Below are 12,903 nucleotides of genomic sequence, written 5' to 3'. Positions count from 1 at the left end.
TAATGTGGAGCACAGATTTACACAGAAATATGCCACAACTTCTGTCATCCATTTGTGGTTTTATCCTAAACAAAAATAACTGCACAAAATTGCATGTTTTGTTTTAATCATAAATATTTTTACATTTGTTATCTGATTCTAAATACCTAGGGTCAAATATCTCCAAGTTTTTTGCAATTGTTACACTTACATGTTTCAGATTAATAAACTATTGTTAATGTCGCACAAAGATAACCTGAGTAAAAATAAAATGCAGTTTTAACATAAATATTTCATTTTTTTTTCCATTCAAAAAGTAATTGCCCCTTAACTTAATAACTGGTTGTGCCACCCTTGGCAGCAAGAACTGCAATCCAAAGTTCGTCATAACTGGCAATGAGGCTTTCACGCCTCTGTGGAGGAATTTTGATCAACTGTTTTGTGCTTGTGTTATAATTCAGCCACACTGAAGGGTTTTTGAGGATTAATGGCCTTTTTAAGGTCATGCCAAAGAATCCCAATCTCAAGTTTAAGTCTGGGCTTTGAGTAGGGCACACCAAAACCCTCATTTTTTTTTAATCCATTCAGAAGCAGACTTGCTCAATTGTTTTGGATCATTATCCTGCTGCATAACCCAAGAACTGAACAAACTGATGGTTGGACAATCTCCTTCAGGATTTTTTGGTAAAGAGCAGAATTCCATCACTTACAGTTTGCAGTGTATATTTACTCCTGTTATATTTGTCTAACAAAATGTGTGTGTTGATGTGAAACATTTAAGTTAAGTGTGACAAGGAAGGAGGCAAATACCTTTTCTCATCAACTGGTTGTAACAGGTTTATAAAGAAATAGAAAATAAAAGGGGACTTCAAAAAAGTTCAATTACAGTGAAAATTGTAAAATCAAAATACAGTTCTTATATTCTTTCAAAGGCCTAAAAATGTTGGTACTTTAATGGCAAAACAATAATTTAACTTAAATCACTATGAAAATATTAAAATAGTTGAACTGCAGGCGAAGTGAATACAAAAGTTGTCAAGTGTATAGTTATATGTAGTTTACTCTTCCAGCACAAAATGATATTTTATAAAAAATAACATAAAAAATAATACATGTATACAATCTATAAAACTAGATGCTTCTGAGTGAACGCTATGTTTTTCTTTAATCTGAAGACTCGGACCGGAAGTCTCCTCTTAACTCCGCGTGACTTGACACTGGTGGCAGGAATGGCGGCTATGATCACTGGAGGAAGGAACCAAGAGACCCTGAAACTTTACTTCTGACGGCCCCGCAGAGGAATGTGTTTCTAGTGAAGGGCAGAAACACCCTCCTGTAACGGATTACAGCGAGAAGAAGTGCTGTAACGTGAGATCACGGCGGTAGATGTCCGGGTCGGGGAGGTAGACGCACTTTGCTAGTTAGCCTAACGTTAGTGCCACTGACTTTGATTCAAGGTAGCTGTTAGCCCGCTGCACTACTAGCCAGCTGTTGGCTACTTGGCTTGGCTGGCCCAACAAGTTATTAACTGTGTGAAAGCAACCTTTATTTGAATATTCGAGTTGGGATCGGCTCCTGCTTGGTACACAGTATTAGGGACGTTTACAGAGATTGGGATAAGGCGCGTTGGGAACATCATTACAACAGCTAACCTCAACGTTAGCTCGGCTTAGCTAAGTTGGGATCCTGAAGTCTCGCCCATTTTTTGGATCCTGCCCCAGCCATTGGCTAAGGGCTAATCAACAGCCAACTTGTGTTCTTTTCAGGCTCATTTGGTACTACGATGGAAAGTCTAACGCTGAGTGATGTCGAGCAGAAATATTACTCGGATTTGTTCGTTTACTGTGACACGGACAACACTAAAAAAGTGGCTTCCAACGGGAGAGTTCTTGACCTTTTCCGGGCGGCCCAGCTACCCAGCGAAGTTGTCCTGCAGGTAAGCTAGCGTAACCGTGTTATCATTCAGACTGTGAAGGTGTGCGTGAAACGAAGGGCCATTGGGGGATTTTTGGTAAACTTGGCTGGCAGGCTGACTGTTGGAGCTGTCCTGTCAGCCAGTGTCGTTGTGGTTATTTAGCCCGGGTGCTTAGCAGAGCTGCGCAGCAAGAGAGACACACCTTCTTCTGGCTAATGTTAGCCTTAGCTAAACAGAGTAGGTAGACAACTCACACAATTTATTTCTTTATTGAGTTTTTTTTTCTCTAACTGACATATTATACATGCAATAAAAGCTGGCATTCCCTCTTCAGTTACCTTTCTGTGGGTATGTGTTGAACTGTGTATCTAACGCACTAAATACTTCTCATTGCTCTTGCTGCCCACTCTTTCCTGTCTTCTCCCTCCATCAACATCTGCCTTTTTTGTTCATTACTGGCTAACATGGTGGAAATGCCTGTGCCTGCACGCCTGTGATCCACAGAAGTGGAGACTTTGTTTATTAACCCTCAAATACGGATTGCCTTCTTGGTCAGATTGCAGAGTGTCCCTGCTCTGACAACTGTGAGTCATGAGTAGCCAGTTAAACTGCAGCAGCCCATTCTTGTGACTCCAGATCTCTCAGCATGGCCAATATTTGCAGTTTGTGAGTCAGCATCCTTTTCAAGGTCAAGAGGGGAGGGGGGGGGGGGGGGGGGGGCTGTGTGGTGGGAGAATTAAGGAGCGTTGTAATCCTACCACTTCCAGAATCTACACTGAGCTCTGTGTTGGCCCGTGAGACACATACTGCTACAGTGTCATGTTGTAACAGGCTGAGAAAAGTCACTGCTGCTTTGTATCCAGTCATACTTGGATAAAGTCCCTCATCGGCAAGAAAAGGATCGCTGGTCAGCTGTGGCAGTTTTTTTTTTTTTTGAGTGACTCGCAGCACTTAAGGGCACCCTCTTAAACAGTTATCCTCATGTTATAAAATCTTACCAGTAGTACTAATCCTGAGGTTTCAGTTGTTTCTTTTAACCACTTTATCTTTTGTGTGTAGAAGGCCGTTTCATTGTTTTGTAAAGGACTACAAAACATGATAACCAGACTTTTTACGCATAGAACACACTGGACATCTGCTTGTGAACATGGCAGATGAGACCATTCTTAAGGGAACAGTTCATCGGATAATTTAAACAGACACTAAACGATAGCTGTTGTTTATTCTCCTTTTTATTACTTGGATGCTATGTTTGCTTAGAGGAAAAAGCTGCTCTTTCAGATGAATACAATGTTGTTAACTGTTCTCCCTTGTCCTTGTGTGCGTGGGTTTAGATCACAGAGCTATGTGGAGCCACTCGGCTGGGTCACTTTGGTCGGAGCCAGTTCTACATCGCTCTGAAGCTCATCGCCATCGCCCAGTCAGGGCTGCCTCTGAGGGTGGAGAGCCTCAACTCGGGTGAGTCCATAAATCGAAGTGAGTCATTGTCATTGTTGTGCATTGATTTCTAAACAATACCATTACACAATTGTGGTCTAGGTCCTCTCTGAAGTACTTTTAGACTTTGGTTATACAGAGATATACTGTTGTTCTCAGGCTAGTTAAAATGTTTCAGGTTAGAAATGAGTTTCATGAATTTCAGAGACAGCTGTTCTCTTCATCACCAATCAATTACATTTAATGGCAGAGCTATCATTTGTCAATTAGAGTCTTAAAGGTTTTTTTGATAAGAAAAAGGTATTTATCTCAGAACTGCATGCATGTGGTGCAGTGTATTTTAAGATTTTCATACAAGCATGTTCTCATGTTTTTTTTAAAGCTGTTTCTTTGTATGTTAGCAGGATTATTTAATACTTTTTTATTTTTATTTTTTATTTTTTACCACATTTGAGTCTTGGGCCATTGTATAAGCGAGTAACTTTTGGGATAGATCCAGATATGGTTAATAGAGCTTTTGGAAGGACTCTTTACATTCATAGACACAAATCAGATTCTTCTTCTTATGCCTGATCCCTGCAGGGCTCCCACCCTATTCCTAATGTCCTTTTTTGTCACACCAAAATTCTGCATGTCCTCTTTCACTACGTCCATGAAAAAACTCCTCTTTGTCTTTTCCTCTTGCTTAGCAGCTCCATAGTTAACATCCTTTGTCGGCTGTATCCACTATCCCTACTCTGCACATGTCCAAACCATCTCAGCCTTACCGCTCTAACTTTGTCCAGACTGCTCAACCTGAGCCGTCCCTCTGATGTACTCATTTCTAATCCTGTCACTCATGAGGAAAAAAGTCTGCCACCTTCATCTCCGTCATAACCGGTCTCACTACCATCCTGTAAACTTTCCAGTTTAACTCTTGGGCCTATCCTTCTGTCACAAATCGCCTCTGACACTCGTCTCTACCCGCTCTGCCCTGACTGCACTCTGTTCTTCACCTCTCTTGTGCGCTGTCTGTCGCTTTAGAGGTTTGACCCCAGGCATTTAAACTCATTCACTCTGTGACTGCCTTTGCTCCTTGCGTCTTCACTATTACGACTGCCTCCCTCTGAAATTAAATGAAAATGGATCAAATTAGAGAATGTATTTATGTAAAGAAAACAAACAATTGCTGTCTGATCCAGAAGAATCCAAAAGGAACTTTTTAGCTTTTGGAGAATCTATTTCATACGCTGGATGTTTGATACATAGGGTGTCTCATAACCCTGTGTTTCTAAAACTGGGAAAATAAACACTGGTACATTAAAAGTAAGCTGTAAAAAGAGAACATTTTAAATGGAAAAATGGCTCATCTTGATTAGTTGATGGGGCAGATGGCATCACATTGCTGATTGGAATAGTATTGGCCATTTATTTGTGTCACCAGATGATTGTAATAGTATGAGCTGTTTCGATGACTTCCCTATTTATCTTAAGTAAACAATGAAGCCGTGGTGGGTTTGACTGCAAAATTGCGCTTTTCTATTTGTCCCTGTTGAGTTCTCTCGAGGAAAAAGAGAAGGAAAAACGCGGCGCACGATGTCACACTCATCCTCTATGCAACATGATCAGTTTGGCCTGAATATATTGCAAAATCGATTTCATAATTTGACAACAATATGAGGAAGCAAACAAGTCACTTCCTTCTAACAAAAGATTTAGGGATGTTTGAGCTCGGTAAACCTCGCCCTCAACTCTCTCATTGTAAAGTTGGTGCTTTCTCAGAAGTAGACAGTTAATTACAGGATTTGGAAAAAATGTTTAGTTTACTCAGTGCTTTCAGAAAGCTTGAAGTCACCACAGTTGTTCCAAAATATTAAATAGAAAGTTATTTCTGGAGCGGAGGCTTTTGGGGTAATAATACAGGCGTTCAGAAGCAAAGGCGGTGGTTTGGTTTCTGTGTGCTTACTAAAAGACAGAGCGCTGCACATAATAATCCTGTGGTGAAACAATTCTTTTAACCAGACTTAACTTAGAGATATAAGAGGATATTGTTAGTAGGTTTAAAGGAAATTTCAACCTTTTGTTAAAACTGATTATTTTTCTTAAAAGTAGATTCTCATATTCACAATGCTTGAAGCAGCAAACGACTTGTACTTTTGGTGGAGGAAGAAAAAAATGTATGGCAAAAAAAATCCAGATCACTTTCTTCCCACTAGCTAATCAATTTGTTGCTGAGTCACTGAAACCATAGTGGGGTCATATACAACAGGATTAGCTTATTTGGGTGTCTTGGTCTTGGGTCTGTTTGCTTACCCACTCTCTGAGAAAGCCATAAACACCAGTAGAAAGGGTTAGGGTTAACAATATTAGTACCAGTATCAGTTCAGTATCTGCCAATGAGGCTGCCTAAAAACTACAAACCCTGCTTCATTCAACCATAGTTTTGTGGCACACGTTGAATTTTTGAATCAGTTTTTTTTTTTTTTTTTTAAATAACTGTGGAGTTTAGAAAGTCCTGCCTCGCTCGTCTTTACCTCCTTGAGATTGGATTGGTTTGCCTGAGACAGATTTGCATTAGTTTTTTAGCAGAGGTTGACCCAACATAGAAGGGATTAACGTTTGATTTGGTCTGGATCCAGGATTTTTTCAAAGGTGTCTTTAGCATTGTAAGATAGAGCAAACAGAAAAAAATACATTCCCCAAGGGGGAAAAAAAGAAAAACAAAAATGGGCAAGCTACAGTGTGGTAGAAATTTTCAGTCTTAGAGCAGGCATGCTGGCACGGACTGTATTCCTGTGTTTGTTTATCACAGATCTTTGTTTTAAGTCCTCAGCATTAAGAGTTAAGAGACAGCAAACATACACTCGGTGTGGCAGTGTGTTTCATTTTCTATTTGAGGAAACGGCTCTTTCTGAAAGGTATACTGTTGTTCCCATTTTACAGCAGTTACTCTCTTTCCAAACCCTATAAACGTCAGCTGATTGCAGCAGGCACAAGGATTCTGGGAAATCTACGGAGTCAGTAGTCGGTTTTTCTCTCTCGAAAGCCAGAAGCAACTTCTGGACTCTAGTGCACTGAAGTTTTCAGCTGCTGCTGAACAAATATTGAAACTGAATTTAATTTGTGTCTTGACAGTCAAGGATCTACCGTTGCCAAGGTTTGTGGTGGGGAAGAATGAGGCAGAAGCGAGACATGCTGCACTGTACCAAGATCCCGACAGTCAGGGATTGTACCCTGCCCCCGGTACTGCAGTAATACCCAGGCCACCTGGCAGGGGTCACCAGAACAAGAAAGGACATCCCTCATCCACTTCACTTCCTGTCCACGAGGTCATTCAGCCCCTGGCAACTACTATAGAATCACAGGTTGGTAGTAGCAAATGCAAGAATCGATGTTGCAGGGACGATTGTATACAAACTTAATATTTCTTTGAACAACTGAACCCAGTGGTTACTTGGAGATAAGCTGCTGTGTTTCCTGTGTTTTTCCTGTGTATACTTGACAGAGACATTAAAAGGGACACTCAAAGCATCTTGAATTGAAATCTATAGCAGAGCAACAAAGTGGTGGTGGAAATGATAAATTCTTTTCAAAGCCTCCATTTGGGGGAAAAGTCATGAAATTTTTAAGTGATCTTTACCAGATTCGAGTGGTGAATTTCTTTGTCGCTTTTATGTGTCCATGACTCATTGAAATTAAAGTCAATGTTGCTTCAAAGTAACTGCAAATAAGTGTCCAGAGTGGGAAGACTTGCCTCTGGAAGGACTTTGATGTTTGAATACATTCCTTTCTGAAGTTTTCTGCTGCGGACTTAAGTGTGTTGACACGTGTGTCAGTTATTTAGATTTCTTTCGCAAGTTTTAACTTGTATGTGCTGCATAATCATTCACTAGTTCCTTCAGCATCCCTTATCTGTGATGATGCAGATAAGAACTGATTGATGTAGCAGTTATTGGTCTTGGTTTGGATGTGGCGTGTTGAAGATTGACGTCTTGTTGTGTATTAGATGTGATCTAAAGGTTAACGCCCAAAACACTGAACTGTTTTAAAGCAGTAATACTACCACCTTCAAATCATGCTTATTAAAGTTTGCTGATTCCTTATATGTGTACTAAATGTCTTTTTAACTGCTTGTTTATTTCATCGGTTTGTTTTTTTTTTCTTTTTTTTAATATGTCACCAGCCTGAACCAACGTCCCCAGTAGTCTCCCCTCACCAGTCTCCCCCAACCTCACCTCATTCCTGGAGGAAGCACAAGCGGCAACACAGTGGAGGAAACGCAGAGCGACAACCTGTGGTGGCAGCAACTGGAGCCGTGTGGACGCAGTTCAGAGAACCACAAACAGGTGACCCACTTCTTAATGATAGTTTCTCAAAAGGAGAACTATTCTGCCTATTTCCAACAACATATTTCTAATCTTAGACTCTGCTTGAGTAGCTTTGCATTTGCATTTATTTCCATTCACAGTTCAAAGCAATCCTTATTATTTATACGGATGCAAATCATCCCTTGACCCATCTTCTGATTGGGTGCCCATCGTAAACAGAAGGTCTGAATGCCAGGCACGTGGGGCTTCTGGACTCATCTTGGAAAATGTTCAAATCTTTTCAGATGTTTTATAGACTAAATAATTATTTAAGATGATGATGAGCAAATTTGTTGATAATGAAAATAAGGACAAAGAGAAAGAAAAGTGGCAACAATTTGAGTTAAAATGGCTTTTTTTCTTTCTTTTTTGCCCTCAATAAAGAAAAAAAAGGTAATGCATGTGACAGGGGTTTCACTTGCAAGCACTCACGAGCAGCAGATGATAACAATAACATCTCTAAGGGCAAACAGAAGTGACAGTGTGGTAAAAGTTGCTTTTAGCTTTGACTCCAGTGATAAATTGTCGTTTGTACCACTTCCTGTTGTTTGCAGCGCCTACATGCTGTTAATGATATTTGCTGACACAGACACTTGCTGCAGTTTGTCATTAGGGGACCAAAGTAATTGTGCCTGCTTTTTTTTTTGTTTTTTTCCAGCATAAAAAGTAGTTGAGATATTACAAAGAATGGTATGAAAACAAAACTTCTTAATTAACATTACTTGCAAAAACATACTTTCCTGTCCTTCTCCTTTCAGGTCCAGTGGCTGGCGATGGCATGTGGCCGTCCCACTCACCACCTCTTCCAGGTCAGGAGAGTTGGGTCAGTTTTACAGCGGACACACCGCCTTCCAGCACGCTTCCAGCAATGCATCCATCATCAGTCCAGGTACAGCGCTGTTGGTTCGACTCGCTTCCTATTGCAACAGGCTTCATTATACAAGCAAGCTAGAAAGATGCACATCAGCGTTCCATCTTAAATTACAAGGCGCTAGTTGGATGTTGGATACACTACACTGATTCAGTACTTCAGCAGCAATAATGTGAAGTAATGGGTTGCCGTATGATTTTTGTCAATCTCTCACATCATTGTGGCTGAAACTTGGCCCAATGTTGTTAATATTGCTTCAGTTTGAAGTTAATTTATGGGCGGTTCTCCTAAGGCCCCGCCACAACATTTCAGTCAGGTTGAGATTTCGACTTTGCCTGGGCCAGTGCATCGCCATGATTCTTCTCTTTTTCAGCCATTCTAATGTAGATTTGCTGCTCTGCTTGGGATCATTGTCCTGTTGCGTGACCAAGTTTAGGCTGAGCTTTATCTGTCATTGTTCCAGAAGTCTTGCCGTTTGTTCAGATTTCACAAAACAGCATATAGTCCTGTGAAAATCTTCTTTTTCACAATACAGTGAACACCCACTATTTTAAATAAGGGCTCTGATTACGGAAATGAGTTTTTTCATTTTCACCAGTGAAATCCTTGAACTAAACCAAACAGCTATAAGGTGAATCGTGGCCATATATATAAAAAACAAACAAACAAACAAACATTTGATTTGGGTAAAAAAAACAACCCCTAAAAACATAACTACTCAACACTCTTGTGTTGTGTGCGTATTTGGTAGTGTGTAGCCCACAGTTAGTAACAACAATCACCACTTTTGGAGTTTTTGACATTTTGCACTTACTAAGTGAGCTGAGATAAAATTAAGGTCAATCATTGCCAATATAAAAACACTGAAATGCTCAGAAATATTTTGGATCTATTCTATCTTTACCACCATTAGCCAATCACTATGCAGAGATGGGACGAGAAGACAGCAAAGTGAGGCTATAAATTAAAGGACACATGTACACCCTCACAATACAGACCTAGAGAAGGTGATACAGTTCAATAGAGCATTAATAGATCAGCAAGTTACAAGATGACCACACAGAGTATTTTAGCTGGAAAATGTGATGCAAATGTCTGCCATCAGAAACTGCAAACATAAAGCACGAGATATCACAGTAACCACAATCGGGCCTTGAATGTCAGCCAGCATCTTGTATCAGTACTTTATCTGCAAACGCTGCTGCTTGACTGAAACATGAGCAGCTTCTGTGACATTTCTCAGGCAAAGGCCTCTGTACCCACTGTCTAATTATAGGTACACATCATGCCCTCTTTTAGTTTCTTCTTGTCGTTCTGAGCTAACAAGCAAAAAGTCAGTTCTACTTTAGGCTGAAAGTTCTGTAACCATTGTTTTGTTTCAGTTTTGAATATTATTCTTTAAAGGTTTGATTTCTTGTAGTGCCAAGTTTGTATGTATGAGTAGGGGGCCAGGGAGACACGCACTGTACATACTAACAGTGAAGAAGCTGGATTTGCATAGGTTAAAGTGTTATTCTTAATACTTAATTATGCTCGTCTTTCTTAAATGTTTCTGTAAATGGGTTCTCGTAGGAAAGCACAACAATACGAACAGTAGCCTCAGCTGCAACGACCAATGAGATCCAGCGACAGTCCAGCACGTACGATGATCCGTGGAAGATCACAGACGAGCAGAGGCAGTATTACATTAACCAGTTTAAAACAATTCAGCCTGACCTCACTGGCTTCATACCTGGTAGGAACAAAAATACACACACACGTGCTATCAGGATAAAACATGGGTTATTAATAAACTGTGGTTTCTGCGTGTTTCAGGTTCAGCAGCAAAAGAGTTCTTCACTAAATCAAAGCTACCGATTTTAGAATTGTCACATATTTGGTGAGTCACTGCTCTTCTGCTATTTATGGCCTCTGTGTGTGTTTGTGTATCTAAGGGAAATTAAGGGCACCATAAACACGCGTTCACCACCTGAATGGAGTTGATGGCCACATTTAACAGTTTGACATGCGGATATGCTGTAGGTTAGAGCAGGATGGGCATTGATCTTTGCACCAGTGCTCCTTTGTTCTATTGAAAGATCCCTAATTTCATATTTATAAAACTTAATAGGAAGCTGTAGTAAAAGCTTTATTTACTTTTTAGACAAGTGCAGTGTGTGGCAGTTAATCCTAAAAACACCAAGAAGCTTTTCTTTGCTCTTTATCAGAATGTATCATCACTGATCGGACAGCATGTGCAACCTGGATATGGTTAACTGTTAAACTTCAAGACTAATTTTTACTAAAAAAAAATGCCAAACATCAACAAAGACAAAAGGTTTGACCATATGTAGTTGGTGCAAAGAAAATGTGTTTCACCAGTTCTTTGTTAACTCCAAACCAACCTGGCTTTATTTTGCAGATGAGTAAGACGTTTGTGGCTAATCGAGCTCATCAAAAACAAGTTGTCAGTTCCTGTTTATGGGATTATTTCCAAAGAAGCGTGCAGTGTCAGTTGACACAACTTGTTTTGACAGGATTCATAATGACTAGTATCACTAGCTCTAAGCAGCAAACACGGCATGTAAATGGGCAAGTCGGATCAGATTCAATGTCTGCTGTAATGCCGTATATGATATGATATTCTTACTGTCTAATGTGTGTTTAAAGGGAGCTGTCAGACTTTGATAAAGATGGAGCGCTGACCCTGGATGAATTCTGCGCTGCCTTTCACTTAGTTGTGGCCAGGAAGAATGGCTACGACCTCCCCGAGAAGCTTCCTGAAAGCCTGATGCCAAAGCTGATTGACCTCGATGACTCAGCAGGTGCTCAGGCTTGCCTCTCTCTTCCTCTCTCTGCTGCACCCTTTATTCATTTTCTTATCTCACACCTCATTAGACCTAGGGTAACAGCGCTATTGTGCAAAACCCGCATGTTGGAAGTAGTTAACTGATTTTTGGGCTGAGCTGCACTTTTCAGGACACAGTTTTGTGTTCTCCTGCCCTCTTTTAACTTGACATTGACTCAGTTGCTGATAGCCATAACAAACATGTTTATCAAGTGTTATAATTCAGTGTTGACCTTGTTTTTTACATATCAGGAAAACAGCAGAGAAATAGTCTTTCTTATGTGCTTATGCAATACTCAGAAGCAGAAACGATTGCACTTTGAAGTTTCACGATTTTTGCCATTGATGGTTAAATGTAGTTGGCATTTTGACTGCATGAAAAAAATGTTTTATCTCAAGCTCTTCTCTGAAGTTCATCTTTTTGAAGAATCCCAACCAAAAGTAATGTTGTGTGGATTTTTTTAGTTTATTTATGTGTATTTAACTCGTGTCTATTTTTTTTTTCCAGAAGTCCCAGAGCAGACTGCTGATGTTGGATACTCTGCGTCACCAGTAGAGGTGACCCCCAACAAGTCTCCCTCTATGCCTTCGCTCAATCAAGCCTGGCCAGAGATGAACCAGAGCAACGAGGTTCCAACGTGCACGCACCACATGACTATATTTGTCGTTTTTACACATCCTCTAAACTCGAGGCTGTTTGCTTTTGCTCCGTTTGCGTTTGATTCATCTTAATTGCTCAGGGTTAATTAAGTGAGGTTGCTCTCTCTTTATCCATCCATTATAATTCGAGTGCCACGTCATCCTATTCATCATCAAACATATTTTCTGATAATTCAGCACCTCCTCTCTCACTTCTTGAGACTGTGTATGAAAGTCGGCAATGTCCGTTTTGTTTCCACGCCTGCTGATGATGCCGCGTCGGTGTGGCATCACGGCAGAGGCTGAGACTGATGATGTAAATGTGTGATGTCACTGCACTGGCTGACTGACTGACATGTTTTTTCTCACTGTCTGTCTGTCTCCTGCAGCAGTGGGAGACGTTTAGCGAGCGCTCCTCCAGCTCACAAACTCTGACCCAATTTGACTCTAACATTGCACCAGCTGACCCTGTAAGTCAATCACTTAGCATGCATGGTTTCACCATTAATGGACAGACATTAACCCTCTCCAGATCTCTCCTTTTTCTCTCTATCTCTCTCAGGTCCTCTCTGTCTCACTGCCTGCATGATGTTCTTTCAAAGTGCAATTAAGTGCATCAGCAATAGAAGTGTGTGTTGTGATTTGGCTTGCTCAGTTTCTATTGGACATCACCTTTTTTTTTTTTTTTTTTTTTTCTTTAGAGTCACATCCACCAATCACATTTTAAGATTGTAAGAGATGCATTTTTCCTCACATGATTAAGAACTAAAGGTTGTGCACAATTCTGTTGTGCATTTACTTTTGAACAGTCAAAGTTCTTCACGTTTATGTATTTTTAATTTTTAAACCGTAAACAAATAATTGTCCCAAAAATAGCTCTGACTTCAAA

At 40.3% G+C, this 12,903-nt stretch overlaps 1 protein-coding gene across 5 annotated transcripts in view; it reads left to right on the top strand.

The window, feature by feature from the left end:
* The first annotated feature begins 1,180 nt into the window (after positions 1–1,180).
* The window catches only part of reps1 (RALBP1 associated Eps domain containing 1), a 20,713-nt gene continuing 8,990 nt past the window's right edge, over positions 1,181–12,903 (top strand). The window contains exons 1-11 of one of the 5 annotated variants that reach the window (XM_076874035.1): positions 1,181–1,361; positions 1,746–1,915; positions 3,229–3,352; positions 6,446–6,675; positions 7,494–7,656; positions 8,436–8,566; positions 10,121–10,283; positions 10,364–10,427; positions 11,198–11,352; positions 11,884–12,005; positions 12,404–12,484. In XM_076874035.1, coding sequence (XP_076730150.1) covers positions 1,763–1,915; positions 3,229–3,352; positions 6,446–6,675; positions 7,494–7,656; positions 8,436–8,566; positions 10,121–10,283; positions 10,364–10,427; positions 11,198–11,352; positions 11,884–12,005; positions 12,404–12,484 — 1,386 coding nt within the window. In that variant the 5' untranslated portion in view covers positions 1,181–1,361; positions 1,746–1,762. Of the gene's footprint in view, positions 1,916–3,228; positions 3,353–6,445; positions 6,676–7,493; positions 7,657–8,435; positions 8,567–10,120; positions 10,284–10,363; positions 10,428–11,197; positions 11,353–11,883; positions 12,006–12,403; positions 12,485–12,903 lie in introns of all 5 variants that reach the window. The other 4 variants (XM_004550561.4, XM_076874036.1, XM_014414558.3 and 1 more) reach the window with 4 other exon arrangements.

Source organism: Maylandia zebra, linkage group LG15 (genome assembly GCF_041146795.1).
Source record: "Maylandia zebra isolate NMK-2024a linkage group LG15, Mzebra_GT3a, whole genome shotgun sequence".
NCBI classification, from domain to species: domain Eukaryota; kingdom Metazoa; phylum Chordata; class Actinopteri; order Cichliformes; family Cichlidae; genus Maylandia; species Maylandia zebra.
The sequence above is the reverse complement of the archived record's forward strand: the minus strand, read 5'-3'. Positions and strand labels throughout refer to the sequence as shown.